Source organism: Ruditapes philippinarum, unplaced genomic scaffold (assembly GCF_026571515.1).
Source record: "Ruditapes philippinarum isolate M1 unplaced genomic scaffold, ASM2657151v2 ctg7308_1_1_1_1, whole genome shotgun sequence".
NCBI lineage: Eukaryota > Metazoa > Mollusca > Bivalvia > Venerida > Veneridae > Ruditapes > Ruditapes philippinarum.
In genome coordinates, this window is record NW_026863516.1 from 16,169 (window position 1) to 35,109 (window position 18,941).

General features: G+C 30.5%; 1 protein-coding gene and 1 long non-coding RNA gene across 2 annotated transcripts; both read left to right on the top strand.

Moving 5' to 3' along the window:
• The first annotated feature begins 249 nt into the window (after positions 1-249).
• On the top strand, positions 250-9,192 carry LOC132722282 (uncharacterized). The gene is made up of 4 exons (XM_060706754.1): positions 250-396; positions 1,970-2,530; positions 2,949-3,074; positions 7,079-9,192. Exons 1-4 carry the CDS (start codon positions 324-326, stop codon positions 7,438-7,440), a joined length of 1,122 nt encoding a protein of 373 aa, XP_060562737.1. The 5' UTR covers positions 250-323; the 3' UTR covers positions 7,441-9,192.
• A 5,609-nt stretch (positions 9,193-14,801) lies between these two features.
• LOC132722280 (uncharacterized) lies at positions 14,802-18,496 on the top strand. The gene is made up of 4 exons (XR_009624595.1): positions 14,802-14,955; positions 16,366-16,927; positions 17,124-17,249; positions 17,716-18,496. It is a non-coding gene; the product is annotated as an uncharacterized LOC132722280 (long non-coding RNA).
• The last annotated feature ends 445 nt before the right edge of the window (positions 18,497-18,941 follow it).

Here is an 18,941-nt window from a genome sequence, read left to right on the forward strand (position 1 = left end):
AATTCATACTATTTGAGCTTTTTTCTTCATGGTGGTTCCTGTATTTGTATATGAATAGTTTATTATCAACCTCAAGTTGCAAAAAAATCTGATTTGTATGAATCAGATTGCCAAGTGTTTTGATGTTTGATTCATATTCATATTACGTAGCCTTTCAAAATTTGGTTTCCCATTTCTTTGAAATCATACCCGGGTACATGTATAAGATTTCACTTATAGCTATGATAATAAATACGCGTATATGACATTGCTGTCATTACTTCGAAAGGAGAAGGACACAAATAATTATATACTTAAACTGTTTAATTTACTTATTAAATAGAATGAAGGTGACTGCATTAATTTACATAACAGTTGTGATGATAATTACAATTGGGTTTGTCACCTCAAATTCAGGTAAATTAGTTTAGATTATTAATTGAAATTTTTTATTTAAATTTTTTATCAGTTTAAATCGAAAGAAAACACTTTGGCAAACATAAGATATTTATGACGACATAATATAAAATATTCTGTTACCGAACGAAGCTATCAATAACCAGTTTTCATTGTTCTAAACGTCTTATCATATAAGTTTTCATTTTAAAGAATTTTTGTTACAGACTTTATCTGATTTATATTGATTTTCTTTACATTAAACATTGACATGTGTCTATAAATAGCACTTTTTTCCCTTCAATTTACGACAAAGATGTACATATGGAGACTTTTTAAATGAATGTGTTTGCCCCTAATATAGGCATAAAGTATTCGCCTTATCCGTCAAAAATAAGGTTAAAGTGACATGTTTAAAAGTTATGTACGATAAATAAACAAAAGAAAAAAAAACACTATATTTTCGTCCAAACCATTTGTAAACTTTTCATTTGAAAAGAGTCATATTTTTAGTTATGAACCCCCCCCCCCCCCCAAAAAAAACAAAACAAAAAAAACAACAACTAACTTTAGCTTCCACATTGGTTTTCCAAAAACTCAAACTATTAATAGCTCTATTTTTGTATGATATAACCCAGTTCTAAAATTACAAGCAAGTAACACAGGTAAACATAGGTAAACCAAATTGTTTCATTAAAAGTAATATGAGATCATCGTTTGACAATATAGCACAGTAAGTTATATGAAAGTGAATTAATCTAATGGGTTCGAAACCTGGTGGAAACTGTTTCATTTTTTATTGAAATTTTAATTCTTCTTTTTTTTAAAATACTTACTCTCTGGCAAAATAAGTATATGGTTATGCATATGAACTTAAACATATTTACGGAAACGTATAGGGATCACCCCTACAATATATTGTATTTTGTCACTCATAAAATTGTAAAATATCATATATTTAAAATAACAAACGAATAATACAAAGCTAAAAAACGATAGTGGCATAAATGATATGAAGATACTTAATTCGATTAAAAAGTAACATAAATAAATGAATCAAATAAAAAAACACATTATCATTATGATTATGCTATTGCGACATTATTAATTACGCTTACAATAATCAGACAAACACACAATTAATAGGATGTGCAACATTCAATTTACCTACATATATAGTATAAGTACTATAAATAAATATGAAGAATCATCTGTTGATCGTGCTCGGGTTATAAGGCGGACTGAAGCCTTATGGCAAAACGTCATATTTTCATGTGCCTTGATAGCGTATTTTAAAAAGAGGTCAAAGTCTTTAAGATGAAATCCCTTTTTCAAGTCGGTTCAGTACTCTTGTTTCTTTTATTAATCTCAAAATTTCTTGGCATAGACAAAGCAAATACAAAAGAATCTTCGGGGGCATACGTCAACATTACAGAAGCATTTTGTTTGTTTATGTTGATATTATCTATAAACTTTTTTTTTATATGCACTTGCTTCTTTATGTCTTTTATGTATTTTGGCTTGTATTCAGTCATAAAATAAAACGGTTTTATAATTTTATAAATTGCATAATATTTCTAATGATTTTTTTCAGGTACTGAGGGAGCCGATGTGAAGTCTTCATGCAAGCCTTTTGGTGCTCTAATCATGTGGTATACGGGAAGTGGAGAAGATTCTTCGTTTTTTCAACATAGAAGATTGTTGGTGATGTTAATAAGGGATTTCCCAGATAACACAATTGTATCTATCGTCACGTTCGGCGCTAATGATAATATGAAAATGCAATTTAGCAAACAAGCAGGATCTACTTCTTGGAGGGACAGAATTTTAAACTATAAGCCCGGAAACTCATTGAATCATGTAGTGTCGTATGCAGATATACGAAAAGCACTCTCATATCCTAAAAGTAATTCCAGTGATGCACAACTTGTTTATCTACTAGTCAATAGTAACACCGTAATACGTGATGAAGAAAATAGTTTTGAAGAGCTAAGGAAAAAGAAAACTTTTGTTATTTTATCGGAAATACAAACGGCTGATACAGGACAAAATTGGTTAAAACTTGCTAGTAATGATCACCATTTTTTCGCGTTGGACAGTAAAGAAGTTGATGTCAGCATTACAAAGCAAATAATCCTACTAAAGTCCTGTCAAGGTGATTATTATTATATCTGTATCATTTTAGTTGACAACAATGAAGTGTCAAAGTTTATATATATTTCATGTGCCTTGATAGCGTATTTTAAAAAGAAGTGAAAGGCCTCAATCAAACCGAGCCTGCAACATTTTCAATTTTGCCGTGTTGTGCTTTCTTTAGGGATTCTGTATTTATCTATTTTAAGATGAAATCACTTTTACAAGTATGTTCAGTACTCTTGTTTCTTTTAGGGATCTCAATATATAATATATTGTTATAATCCAGTAATGTTTATAGCTAACAAGAACATCAGGTATGAAAATTATAAGTCGTATTGAATTAAATGCATGTTATGATGACTGTCTTTCATTCAAATATTCACAAAATATGACACAAGACATTATATACTTATGGATGGTTTGATTAAATTTTTTAGATTCGATGTTTGTCTGCGACACTGACATGTACTGGTCAAGAGAAAGGAGCAGATGTGATGTATGCACGAATATATGTTTAAGTGCCTTTAAAGTACAACAGGAGTACTGCGTTCGTGCTTGCCCATGTGAGCTTATTTACGTTTGTTTTATTTGCTTTTGATGTCTTCTGCAATCCCGTTCATTGCTTTATTTCAAATCTAACAATAGTTATGGCATGTGTATAAGAAACAAATTTCATTAAATGTATTGATGAGAATCATTATTTATTAACAACGCTCTGGCAGGAATCAACATTTGAAATAAACATGGTTTATTTATTATTTAGAATTAAGAAAAATTCACCCATGAGTTCATAACACGGAAATTATGAACAGAACAGACCAGAAAATTTATTTAGATTTAAGCATTACAGCTTATCATCATCAACCATTAAGTACATACGTAACATGCAAAAATGTTAGTACCATTGATTTATTTATTTGTACTAGTAGCATGTTTTCCTTGATTTCTAAACTGATTGTTTTAGAGTTTTGTCCCATGTATTCTGACGCTCACTGTCCTGTTGAAGTTGTTTTTGATCATGGGGATACATTTGTAAAAACTCAACCAACTGTCATAAACCAGAGACCTAAATTGTGGGATCAAAATAATATTCAACGTTTGTTGATAACTTAGATACAGATAATGTAAATAGAATAGATGATGAATTAATCACTATACAGGAGACTAACAACTGTTCTCAAGAAATTGTTAATAAGCTAGTAACAGATATTTGCTCAGTATTTAGCAATAGTATCGAAAAAAGCTTTATTACAAATGGTGTTAAACAAACTTCCAGTAATAAACGGAAAATAAATCTTTTACCGCATTGGGCAAATGCTGAATGTAAAGCAGCTAGACGAAATTTTCATCGAGCCAAATATTTGTACAAATTACGTAAAAATGATGTTTATAAACAAACTTTAAAACTGATAGCAAATATATAAAAAAAACAATTGAAGGAAAGTTATAATCAATTTAAAACGACAAATGTTAAAAAACTTAAAAGTCTAAAAAAATCAAGTCCTAGAGAGTACTGGAAGATCCTAAATGGTGGAAAGAAAAACGTTGTTAATTCTGATATAAACGATCTGTATAATTTTTTCAAAAATATTAATAGTTGTAGTAATGACAACTATACACTCTCTGACAACGATATCTCGGATTCACATGTTATCAATGATGAATGTTAAATAAAGAAATATCTTTGCAAGAGATTGAGTTTGCAGTAAAATTACTTAAGAACAATAAAGCATGCGGTTTAGATAATGTTTTAAATGAACATATTAGACACTCCTTCCCCATCATGAAACATATTTATAACAGACTTTTTAACATTATTTTTAACTATGGTGTAATACCTGATTCCTGGACAGTTGGTGTTATAAATCCCATATATAAAAATAAGGGCGAGGCTAGTGAGCCTAGTAACTATCGACCGATCACACTGCTGAGTTGTTTTTGAAAACTATTTACCTCTGTTTTAAATATACGATTACAATATTTTGCGGGTAAACATGATCTAATAAATCAATATTAAGCTGGTTTTCGAAACGGGTTTGCAACTGTAGATAACATGTTTGTTTTAAAAATGTTAATTGATCTACTTCACCATTCTAAGAAAAAAATATTTTGTGCTTTTATAGACCTAAAAAGTGCATTTGATACCATTAGTAGGTCAAGACTGTGGATAAAGCTGAATAAGAATGATATAAGTGGTAAATTTTTAAATGTTGTCAAAAGTATTTACAATAATGCCAAAACTTGCGTATGTGCAAATGGTGAAAAGTCTGATTTCTTTCCATGTAACATTGGTGTTAGACAAGGCGAAAATCTATCGCCGTTGCTCTTTTCTTTTTATTCCCTGCGGTCTGAGACCGCAGGGTATTGGTACGCGTTTAACTTTTGAGGCATGGAGGAGCACGTGACGTGTTTTCGGTACATGGAGGAGCATGTGATCTGTTAACCGTACATGATTGGTTAAATGACCTTTTCGAAAACCTGGCTAAATACCGTTTGCCGGTACGTTACGGATTTACCTCTAGGGAATGAGTCAGAATAACACCTAATTAAGAACAAAAAACTATTACGTGATATTTCTAATTTTCTATAATTATATTACCATTTAAGGTGGAAAACTTGAATGATGTGTTTGAAAATTATCAATGTTTCTTTAATATGTATCTCAAATTTTACAAACAATAAATTGTTTATACTTCGACCTTCTCCGGTCATCAACGGTCACCAGTTTCCAAAGACCTTCTTCTATATTGATCGATTATTGTTAACTATATTCCTGAAACAAACGTTATTTCCCCCCCCCTCCACCCCCACCCCCCAAAAAAACAAAAAAACAAAAAAAGAAAACAATGTTGAAAATAGTTAAATGAAATATATTTTTATCATTAAAATGTTCCCCGCAGGAAACCATTTTACTTGTTTGAATGATTTGCATGATTATTTTTTAAATAGTAATAGTATAGAAGGTGTAACATGTAATGATGAAGTACTTGGACTTGTAAAATTGTTTATTTTTCTATATGCTGACGACACTGTTATTTTATCTGAGTCAGCAAACGATTTACAAATAGCTATTAACCTATATAAAAGTTATTGTGACAAATGGCAATTAACAGTTAATACATCTAAAACAAAAGTTCTTATATTTTCAAAAGGTAGGCGAACGCAGTATAGTTTTACATATGGTAATGAAAATCTAGAAGTTGTCGAGGAATTCAAATATCTAGGAATATTATTTAGTAGAAGTGGTAGTTTTTTAAAAGCAAAGACCTATATAGCTAACCAAGCAATAAAAGCCATGAACTGTCTAATTAAAAAATCAAAAAATCTTCAATTACCTTTAGATATGCAAATAGATTTGTTTGACAAACTTGTAAAACCAATTTTATTATATGGTTGTGAATGCTGGGGATATGGGAATAACAGTATACTTGAAAAAGTACAATTGAAATATCTGAAACATATATTAGGCCTAAAATCAAGTACACCAAATTGTATTGTGTACGGCGAATGTGGTGTTAAACCAATTTCTATTGATATTGATTGCACAATGATCAATTTTAGGTCTAATCTAGTTTTACCTAATGAATTAAAATTATCTAGCACATTTTATCAAATTGCTCTTAAAACTTATAATACAAGTAGTAATGTTAATAGACAGACATTTCTGTGGTTTAAGCAGCATATAAAAATATACTTGTTAAATGTGGAAACCCTAATGTATGGACCTATCAGATGTTTCCTAATCACAAATGGTTAGTTGCCAATGCGAAGCAAAAATTGTCAGATATAAATTTAAATGACTGGTATTGTACAGTAAACGAATCAAGTAAATGTAAAAATTATAGATTATTTAAAGAAACATTCCATTTCGAGCCCTATTTAATAAATACACCAAAAACTTATTAAGATATGTAATTAAGTTAAGAACAAGAAACAGTAGACTTCCTGTAGAAACCGGAAGTTGGAATGGTATAGATTTAAATTTACGTAAATGTACTCTTTGTAACAGCTCCGGAAGTATTGGAGATGAATTCCACTATCTCTTTGAATGCAATGAATTATCTGTACTAAGAAAAAGAATGCTATAGATCATAATTATTTAAGACATCCAAATATATTAACTTTAAAATTTATTATGAATATGAATATGACTCATTGTAATGAATACAGAAATTTTTGTTTATTTGTTAAGGAAATAATCACAAAATTTGAGAATAGTTAACATTTCTACATATTTGTTCATCATGTCTTTGAAAATGCGTGTTTCTCTCCATTTTGTTAAGATGAATTGTATTAATATTATTATTTCCATGTGTATGCTATGCCTCTTTATGTAATGTACGTTTATATGCTATAGCTCATATTGTCATGTGTGTACATGAATTGAGTTATGAAATAAACTTTGAAACTTTGATACAATATTACAAATAAATAAGTAGCATACGAAAATTATGATGACATCTAAATGTTCACACATATGTTCAGCGACGTTAACACTTTTAAATATGTTTTTAAGTTATTTTACCTTTAAATCATTTTTTATAAGCAACTATTTTCTTTCTTGCAGTTTTTCATCAACCTGAAGCATTACAAATATATACCGAAACAGTAGTCTGTTATAACTCCCCTTGGCTAATAATTGGTATTATACATGGAATTGAACTCACAGTAGTTGTTCTCTCCTTGGTTGCATACAAGAAAAGAAGAAGTTTATTGAAGTGTAAAAATTCTGTATGTAGATGGATGGCTAATCCTCAGGACAACTTACCATATCATATGAAATCAACACAAAGAAGTGAAACAAAAGACTTGTACGATAAGACAGATTCAAAGGATGAACGCGTTAAACTATTGGACGAATATAACAATCCAACCGATAGCAATGATTTCGGAGAAAAATCTGACATGGAACTTAAGGTATTTTCCTAAAAGGATAATTGAACTCAATTTAACGGTAATGAGAAAAGTTCGTCTAATAAAAAGGAAATATATTGTAGAACCGATATTTAAAGCGAAATATATGTAACCACTACTCTACAGATCATTGAATGTATCGTTTAAGTCATGTGCTAGGGTTAACAATTATAAGACATACTGGTTTAATGTCAATTGTAACTTACATCACGGTATTAGTCGAATTGTTTCACTATCGTTAATATTCTTTCGCGAGTGTATTCTTTGAGCTGGGAAGAGAGCGTAGTGTCAGGGGTATATTCTTTCACCTAAATTGTATTATTTTTCCATCACTGATTTGTCCATTTATCTTAAATCATTGGGTAAAGATATCAACACAGTTGAAACGAGAATGATTGTATAATGCTCTACGCCGACCGATGATATTGTTAGCAGAGGATTAGCAAGTGCTTCTGAATGCTCAAAATGGTTGGTGTTCATTTAGTACATGTAATAATATAAATGTTAATGCCAATAAAAGTAATGTTGTAAACTTCCGACCTTAGTCTGTATAATGTACTCCGTTCATGTTTACTTGCGGAAAGAATAAGCTTTTTATTGTTGGTAGATAAACTTACAAAGACGTTGTACTTTTGAACATTTGGGTTATGATATAACTGTAAAATCTGTTGCCCAGAGTGCAAGTCGTGCTTTAGGATTGCTTATTGCTAAATACAAAGCGATTGGTAGCGTACCATTCGTTTACCATACATCTTTGCAAAGTTATACGACTCCGTCGTTTGGCCAGTAAATAATGACAGCGCTCCATTATGGGGTTTCTGGTCATATTCCTGTATCGAGGCCGTTCATAACAGAGCTATGCATTTCTGTCTTGGTGTTTGAAAATATTCACCTAATGATGGTATAGATGGCAATATAGGTTGAAAATCCCCAAAAGTCCGACAATTGAAAATAGCGTTCTTTATATTGGTCTAAGCTTTAATGTTTGAATTTGACAAGAATTTGGCAAGAATTAATAAACGTTTGGCTCTCTTAAGCTAGTCGCTTATTAGGAAACTGACCATTTAATGTTTGAAGTTATTATGATGTCGATGCTTTACATATGTACTTCAGTTTTTAACAAAATTATTATTTTAGTATTTTTTTAAAATTTGATTTCTGGTTTAATGCCTTCTGATTGTCTTTAATTCTTCTAGTCAAGCTGTTCATCTTTTGAGTTTATGGATAGCAATGGTTTAATAGTTTTATAATATAACTTTGTCATTTTAATGATATATTTATGTATATATATATATATTTTAACTTTGTGATTGTGTTTGTTCATTTTTTATTACGCCATGTTGGATTGGCATTGTACTGTAAACTTTTGTCTAAAACGATGTGTATTTAATATCTGTACAATGATGAGATGTAAATAAAGATAACTACTCTTACTACTAATGCACTTCGCAAGTAACTGGATTGGTTGTAAACATGACATAGATAATTGTATAAATACATTGTTGAATTGCGATCCGTTTCTGTTATATATTCAACAATAAATGACAGCATATTTATCTGGAAAAACGCAGTAGCACAACAGGTCATTTACCCCCTTTGTTTTGGTTAAAACAAAACTTACACATAGCTTGCTTGAGATGCTGATTTAATCGGAAAGTATTTAATTTTAAAGTTAAAGTTCGTGTCCGTTACTTAAATTAGTTATCAAAGAATGTGAAAATAAAGTGATCTTTTTGGACAAAATAAACACAATTTAAACCACTAAATATACTTAAATTATCTAACTGGTTACAGTAATTATCTAGAGTATCGGCCCCTTCTATGAGAAATAGCGGGGACCTTGACTTTTTGATTTCACATGATGGTAAATCCATGTTATATAGCCACAATGTAATGGAGCATCATTGAAACTAATGTATCGTGACACTTACGAACACTTCTATATTAATTTATTTGTATGAAGTTACATGATGAAAACTTTCCATTTTTAAATTAGATATTACAGTTTTACGTTTTATTAACATAATTAATTCAACTTAGAGGAAATAAATTATCAACATGGAAAATAATGTCATATTGGCTTAAATCATAAAAAATGCCTGGCTCGAAAGTGTATAATTATTAAACAGAAAAAAACTACTTACGTAATATTAAGCTTGACTAAAAAATAGGTAAAAACAATTTATTTGCTCGAATTTGATTGCGTAATATCAAGTTATTTTTGTACATGGGAAAAACCTATCTAAGCTATATTTACCAACGGTTGAAAACGTCAACAATATTGGAAACCTAAGTTATATTTATCCAATACAGTGGTATGGTTTATGTTGACAAATACATATTTGTATATTGGAAAAAGAATTACATGTGTCAGTGTAAAAAAGTAAAGTTAGCAGGAAGAAGAAGAAGAAGAAGAATGATTTTATTTTCAACTTGTACACAACATATGGTACATCGTTGTACAATATACATTTACAAAATACATGGCATATGGTTAGGTATCGGTAAAAGTTACAATGTCGTTTGACAAATACAGTTTATTTCTAACCAATTAAGGAATTCATACCTTTTTTCTAAACGATTTTGCATTTAAATAAGCACAATATTGAGGGGAATTAAAGCAATGTACATAAGAAACCTAATTTAAGACCACTCTGGATTTAAGACCATCCCCCTATTAAGACCATTTTTTTAAAGTATGGAATTTTATATACTTTATATTCATGGTAACATGATCCAGAATGAACTATTAGGACCACCAGTATCAGTCCCAATTCTTTGTTTTATTCGTTGTTTGACCCAACTATTGAGAACATTGACAATCCGGTTAACACCTATTTAGATTACAAAGTTTTTGTTATGCTCATAGGTATGACACTTGCCGTAACTTTGCTATAATTGGGCTTATAACACTTATATTGTATATATTAAGGTGATAAAATAATTTTTTAGCGGTTTAATGTTGCGCTCTGCATAGTTATTTTGTTAAGAATTAAATTAGTATTTGATAGGTATATAATATTGAAACCAGATTTATGAGAATTCAAAAATAAACTTCTTCAGAAATATGTTTTTCTCTCATCAGATTAAATATCATTAAATACATTTGTAGTAGTATTTGAATGTATAAAACAGATTGTTTGTTCATACAGAATGACTAAAATAGACCGTGTTTTTAAAGTTATATATAAATAATGTTAGTTTGCAGATAATACTCGTCTACTAGTCAAAGACTGATTGGTATCAATGTTTTATTAGAGTATTAAAGACTTTGTAGCAAAAGCAGCTATTACGTCTTCTTGACTCGGAGGCATGAACACTAAGGAATAGAGAATGGGGATGGCAGTCTGCATTTACAACTACCGTGCATGAACAGATTCAGCCAAACCGAGACTGCAACATTTCCTTTTTTTGTCGTTTTGAGCGTTCTTTTAGAAATATAACGTATGTTCATTATTATCACATAAGCATTGTTTGTGTCATGTTCAGGCCATAATTAGTCGCCCCGTACATTAATCTAGAGATATTATATTTCCGATGCTTTAGGATCGTTCAGAACAACATTATTGTTGTGTTTGTAGAATGTTTACATCACCTGTCACAAAGTTACAAGGTGGACTTTTGTAATCGCTTTTCGACCGGCGTCCGTCCGTCCAAAACTTTTACGACATCTCTTCATAAACCGTTATGTTACTTCACAGACATGTTTCTTTGCTGGTCAACTTAAAAATGAAAACTGTTCAAAACATTTATTTCTATGCAGAACTCTAGTTGCCATAGCAACCGAAAAAAAGGTTTAAAAATCTTTTTAAAATCCAAAAGAGCTAAAGTTTAGTGATTGGCATGAAACATCTAGTGTGTGTCTATCAAGTTTGTTTAAATAAAAGCTCTGGGGTCAAAATTGGCATCCCTCCGGGGGTCATTGATTTTCCTTTTACGTATGTTGTAAAATACTTCTATTAAAACCCCAAAGAGCTAGAGTTTAGATAATTTCCATGAAACATCTTCTAATTAGTGTCTAGCAAGTTTGTTAACAAAAGCCCTGGGGTCAAAATTGGCCCCAACCCAGGGGGTCATTGATGTACACATCTTTTGAACTGTTGTTGTTCTTTAGCAATAGCAACCAGTAATGTGTTTACACATGCACTATTTCAGATACAAATTTGAACTTTGTGATATCAGTTTAAGATTTAAATTTAACAAAAATTGATTTATTATAATTATGCTGTGAAATGTATGACGATGTCAAACCAATGTAATTGATTGTTTCAACAGAAAAATAAATACATTTTATCAGATAAAACATATTTTAAAAACGGCTGCACCTAGTTTGCAAACATTCTTTAAATCACCCAAGGTAATTTGTATAAATCTTCATATTCTATGTGTTTTAGAATATTGTTCTTTTGAAAAATTGTTTTTCAACATTTTAAAAGAATATATTCTGTGTTTATTTTATATGTGTTTAAACTACATTTAAGACTAAGAACTAGGGTTGGTGCGCCTAAAACCGGTTGTGTTATTATTCCGACGTACCAAGGCGGTACCTCTTTCTGTTTTACACTAAAGTGCTGAAATCAACGACCCCGAAGGACCAGAAAAATATAAGACAGCTGCACCTAGTTTGAACCCAACCTTTGAATCGCCGTCAAGGGAAATGTGTATTAAATATCTATGTTCTTTTTTAGTTTATAGAATAATTTTCTTTTAAACAATTTGGAAAATATGGTAATCTTTTCAAATTGTAAGTCCGTGGAAGAATATGTTCTTTAACATTTAAAGAATTTAATTCTTTGTTTATTTTGTATCTGTTTTAGCTACTTATCAAACGAAGGCTTATAATGACAAAGAGGGATGTTTGGTGGTGCGCCTTAAACCGATTAAATCTTCCAACCAGTCACTGACAGTTCCTAGGCAGTTACCCCTGTGTTCCTCCTTTTGTAGTAATCGTACTTGCTTCGGCTGTTGAGAGGCTGTCGACCAGTTTCGGGGTTAATCTTCGCGCGAAATAAAAAAATCCATATTCGTATGCCTATCTGGTGTCAAATTCGGGACAGTATGACGTCTGCATAAGTAATGGCTATGAATGTTCAGTAGGCGTACGCCAAGGAGAGTGTTTGATCCCTTTCTTTTTTCTATGTTTTAAGCGTTTTAGCAGATTGTTTTTTTTTCTTCATAATGACCTGGAAGGAATAGATGTTAATATGTTTAAAATGTTTATAATTTTATATGCGGCTGATATTGTTATTTTTTCTAATAGTAGCTAATTATTGTGATAGGTGGAAACTTACGGTAAATACGGTTGAAACGAAAATTATGATATTTAAAAGAGGCTGAAGATTGCCAGATAACTTAGTTTTTTTATTATGAAGATTGTTGATATTAGTTAATAAGTTCACTTATTTAGGTTTAGTATTCACAACGGAAAGCACAGAATACCATTGCTGGACAAGCAATGAAAGCAATTTTCAAAATTGATAAGTGGATGTGTAAATTTGTTAGCATTTCACTTTCCCATAGTTTAGAACTACATGTATTTGTAAACTTATAATGCCTATTTTGAATTATGGTAGCGAGGTTTTGGGGTTTATTAAAGGTAATATTGTAGATCGAGTACATATGCAATTTTGTAAACGGATTATTGGTGTAAAAAAGTTACTCAAAACGATTTAGCATATGGTGAACTAGGTAGAATATCATTAAAATCAGTACGTTACTATAATATTGTAAATTTTTGGGTTAAGATATTGCATACAAATGAAAATAAATATGTGAAGAAAGTTTATACATAACTGAAAAATGATTTTGAAAATTTGCCCAACAAAACTAACTGGTGTTCACTTGTAAAACATATTCTGTGTGATTAAGGTTTTTATGAAGCTTGGTTAATGCAAAGATAAACAGATCAATTCGTACAAAATTGGTCGTTTAGATTAGATAACTCGAGTAGAACTCTGTTTAATATGCAACTTTAACTTACAACCATACATAAATTTTATTCATGTGAAAGGATTCTGGAGAAGTGTAACTAGGTTTAGAGTTTTATCTCATAGGCTTAATATTAAGACTAGTAGATGGACTAAACCCCATAATCCACCATTTAATGAAAGAAATTTTTTGTCGTAACGTCCTAGATTTTGTATTGGATTGTAAATTATATAGTGATATAAAAGAAAACGGTTAATACCTACTTACTATTAGAAAAGACCAAATACGTTAAAACATCATAAACTTATTAAATACCGAAAACATTTGTGTAGCACGTAGGTTTGGTAAATATGTGGATATCGCTTTTGAAATTAGAAAAGAGAAGTTGTATACAAATCGTAATCAATCTTCGTGATGTCCATAAGTAAAACTTTCATAGTATTGTGATGTCCATAAGTGAAACTTTCATAGTATTTTTGATTTTCTATGTATATATGTCTATGTATGTATATGTATGTATGCGTATATGTATGTTTATATGTATATGGTTACATATATGCACGATAGCAAATTTTAAAGTTTTCTAAAACTTACTCCACGACTCTTCTTGCGAATAATAATTAAGTGTCACGATGTAACGTCTATACGACTATACATTACATAATAATATTGTTGTGTTCTTTGTTAACTGAGCATTAGATTTCGAGCATTTAAAGAATATCTCTCTTCAATCTATATGTTGATCTTGTGTTTTGTTTCCGATAAGATCAGGATACTTACAGTATGCAAATTTCTACCTAAAATAATAAAGACTCATAATTTATGTTGGTCTTGTATTTCGTTTTGACAAGATCAGGATATGACTAGTATGTAAGGACTCATCTATCTAAAACACATAGTTATTTCGTGGAAGGGCAGGAGAAGTTTATAGAATACGCCACATACATAATTTTGTAAACATTTAGATATTATTAGAAATGGATTATAATAATCAATACTAAGATGTTTCAACATACAAATGAAAGTTAACCTTCCCCGTTGTTCACTAAATCTTGTTTGAAATTTATTATTGTACACTGTCTTGTGTATATCCTCACGGGCCATGTGGCCTTATGGAATTTGAATAATAAACTTGTCAAACTTATCATACCTGCTGAATCTGATTTATGATAAGTAAAATACTTAGTATGAATAAATAGTATAATCGCTTATTTTTTATTAACGTTCATACAAAAGTTGTTGTACATACCTCACGCTTAAATAAGAGGGTTGGTTAATACACTTAAATCGTTTTATTACAAGTTTAAAGTAAAGTATAAGTTTAAAGTATAGTATAAGAACACTATTTATTATTGTCAATAATTTTCAATATCTACATTATTATTGTTTGCAAATGCCAAAATGTTATCAACTTTCTATTTATATTTAAAACGTCAAAACATTTACATAACTAATAATAGATACTATATCACAATTCGGGTATAGGACTACGGATCAATATTTTCCGCGTTTCGATATCGTTAGATAAAATGAAGTTTACTGTATTGTTTTTTACAGCAGTTGTGATATTAATTACGTTAGGAAATGTGTATGCAAGTTCAGGTACATTTATTCCACTTGTCGATTTTGATCAAAAATACACTTCTTAAAAGGCAAATACACGTTGTCGTTCGTATGTCATGGCGCTATTTAAAACTCAAACATGGTGGCTGATTTCTGCCATTTCGTTACTTCGCCAGGCGAAGATTTATATATTTTATTAAGCTATCGCCTTTGACTTTTCAGGGCACGGATACGAAAGTACAGTATATTTTATGCGAAATACACGATAAGTAAGGGTACGAAGACACGAAATGGCAGACATCAACCACCATACTCGATGGATCAAACTATTCTTTAAAACGTTAAATTTCATTGATTTGTTTTAATGCTTATTTGATATAAATCGTTTTAAGGAACTGTTTCACAGATTGTTAACTTATAATACCCATTTTTAATAAAAAATATTAACTTTCTCAGTGTCATTGTCAAGGATCCCACATCTCTATATATATCACAAACTTGGTTTTCCATTTACGAAATATAGATAATGAAATCATTTGGAAAATAAACAGTTTATTAAATAATTTTGTAAATCGCATTGCCCGGCTATCATAAGGGGGCTTTGTGATAAAGAGGGTTAAGTGATAAAAAACACACACGTATGTTTGATTTTTAGGCCATTTTCACTTGACTTTAAAAACATGAAGGGTTAAATTAAATATGTACTAAAGAAGGATTGGCCATATTTTAACTTCAAACTGAAATCGTTAAATCTCATCAGGCATTCTTAAATATAAAAAATACACAATGTTATTCAAAATAAAATCTATACCGAATTCTTTAAAACTTGTTAAATAATATTGAGAATTTCAAGACATACTGATAATTGTAGGTTTTAGTCCAGAGTATTTAAGCACAGTAGAAGTGTGTAGGCCTTGTTCTGTGCTTTTAAACGTCTCTAAGAGTAAGATATTTTAGTAAATATTGTTAAATGTCTCAACGTTTACACAAATAATGCTTCTCGTTATCGGATAGATAAGACAAACCTTAATACCGACTCGTTTTATAGTGTTTGTTTGTTTCCAGATTATTTAAACTTTGTGTACATACCATGCTTTCTAGAAAATATTCTAAATTCAAATTTCGACGTTTATCTTTGGGCACAAACATTGTGCATTTTTACCAATACAGTACACATTAAAGTTCTGAATTTCTGCCACTTATATGCATTATAAAATATAACATTTTCATTCCTATCTACGCAAATACGATTCTTCAGATCACATCACACAGTAATTTTAAGACTTAAAACTTTGATTTTGTTAACATATCATTTTCAATTGATACTGGCGATTTCAAGAATTGAAAGACAGAACGATTGGGAAGATTTCAAAATCATTTTATATAAAGAGAGATTTCGAATCTATAGTTCATTTAGTTTATCTTGTTAACACGCAATTTTTCTTTTAGGCACTAAGGATGCCGATGAGAAATTATCATGTAACCCGTATAGCGCTCTTATCATATGGCACACGGGTAGCGGAGAAGATAATTCCTTTTTTCAACAGAGAAGATTGTTGGTAATGTTAATAAGTGACTTTCCTGAAAACACAAGTGTATCAATCGTCACAATTGGCGCTAAAGAGGATATAAGACTACAGTTTAGAAAACAAGATAGAATTGCGAATTGGAGAGACAAAATTTTACAACATGTGCCGGGAACGGCATCGAATCATACATTATCTTACACAGAAATACAAAAGGCAATACTATACCATAAGACTAATTCTAGTGAAGCAGAACTTGTTTATCTACTAGTTAATGATAAAACTGTAATACGCGGTGTCGAAAACAATGGTTTTGAAGAGCTTCGGAAAAAGAAAACTTTTGTTGTGTTATGTGAAATACAAACGGAAAATAGATCACAAACGTGGATAAAATTTGCTAGCAAAAAATTATTTTATTGCATTGGACAGTATAACAGGGGATGTCAATAAAACGAAGGAAATAATTCTGGCCAGGTCCTGTCAAGGTGAACATTATTATTATTATAAAAGTACTTTAATTTTGAGTAATAAGTTTTAAAAATAAAGTAAGTAGAAAAGTTTTTTAAAAATTTTATTGCTGTTTATAATTTGCTTAAAACACTTACCAATCTTTTCACTTTCTTTTCTAAAGAGATTTATGAAAATTGGCACACAACACAATGTACATGGTTTCTTTTATAGATTCAAAATATGTCTGCGACACTGATATGTACTGGTCAAGTGATAGGGAAGGATGCAATACATGCACATATATATGTTCCAGTACCTGCAAGGTGCAACCGGAGTATTGCTTTAATGCTTGTCCATGTATGTCTACTTACATTTTTATAGATATCTTCACCTGCCATGTTATTTGATTCATAAGTCCCGTGTGTCCGCCGTAAAATGTTTCCACGTACTTCACTTCAGTGTTAATATATCTATCTGGTTCTTCGGATCGTTGATTTCAGCACTTTGAATTGTTAATATTGAGTACCACTCAAGGCGGTAGTAGGAGCGTTGCACTTTTTCATTATCCGTCATGTACAGACTAATTCAAACCGACTAATTCAAACCGAGTCTGCAGTTTTCATGTAATTTTGCTGATTTGCTTCCGAAGGATCAATTTTTTTCCAGATAATCATATCATGATTTACGTGTATGTTTGAGAATCTCTTATTAGTATTGATCAAGGTAAATCTTATGATTATTTTTATTTTTACAGAAAAATATTAAAACTTTTAAAATAATTGTAAATATCTCTTTAATAATAGCTTTTTTCCTTTTTTTGCAGTTTTTCACAAATATTTTCTGGACAATGCTGGAAAAATAAACAAGGACAAAGATTGCAATAGTGAACCATTACAAGACCATGCTAGGCAAGTATCTGATAATAAATCTTGCATGTCTTGGCTAATTATTATCATTGTATGCATACTATTATCAGGTATTGTTACCCTCGTATGCAAGCAAAAAGAAAGGTTATTGAGCTCTCTAAATTCTGCATGGAGACATTTTATGGAAAGAAGATCCCCTTTTCCTGCAAGATACACAAACGACGAGATCAGTGAACTTAAGGATCACTGAAACAATTGACAATGTAAAAGTTCATCTACTTAAACCTATCATAGACGCAAACATGAGTAACACCGTAGCTCACATCGTGTCAGTGAACCAGAATTGACTGTCTTACATTAACACTGAGATACAACAAACATGACTGCATATAGTGAACCTAGTAATTGTTATTAATGTTATGTAGTGATGGGAATTCTAATTAACATATGTTGGTTTAAACATATTTATTTAAGCTCAATTTCAAAACAAGTTCTTGAAACTTATATTAATTAACTTAATCACTTTCGACTTTCGACTATACATGTACTGGGTCTTTGGTTTTTTTCTGAAATCAGACTGAGAAAAGCTTCGGAAACAAACAACCGACATACAAAAATTATCATTTATCTTAAATAAAAACATTTATGGATGCGACATATTATTATATCCAAGAATTATAGTGGTGTTAGCTTACAGTCCGGTATTACAATAGCAAACGGGTGTTAGATCGCTGTCCGCTTAGTGGACAGTTTTTAGTTAGTTCATTAACATAAATAAGTATAAATTAGTAGCCATTTTGTATTAACAAAAAGATAAGATTTTTAAAAAAAAACCCTCCCTCCACTCCCTCCACTCCCAAATGAGGCGTGTTGATAGTTAACCAATAATTACATTTGTTTAGTTAGATGCATTTGTTCTAGATTGCATTATTCATGCCAAATTGTTTCTGTTTTGCATTATTGCATAATTTCATTTTATTTTGAATTGTTGCATAATTGTTGTTTTGATGATTAACTAACATTTAATTTCTGTTCTCAGACATCCATAATAGTTGATATTTTAGCATTGTTGCATAATTGCATTTATCACAAATGTATTCATTTGATATGTTTTTTTGTTTTACATTTGTATGTTTTACTATTATGCGATTTTAACTTCTAGTCATTTAAAAAGCATTATATG

Excerpts from the sequence above, each read along its gene's own strand:
- LOC132722282 (XM_060706754.1), top strand. The coding sequence starts at position 324 with ATGAAGGTGACTGCATTAATTTACATAACAGTTGTGATGATAATTACA. Across the intron at positions 397-1,969 it reads GTTTGTCACCTCAAATTCAG|GTACTGAGGGAGCCGATGTG; the intron begins GTAAATTAGTTT and ends GATTTTTTTCAG. Across the intron at positions 2,531-2,948 it reads CCTACTAAAGTCCTGTCAAG|ATTCGATGTTTGTCTGCGAC; the intron begins GTGATTATTATT and ends TAAATTTTTTAG.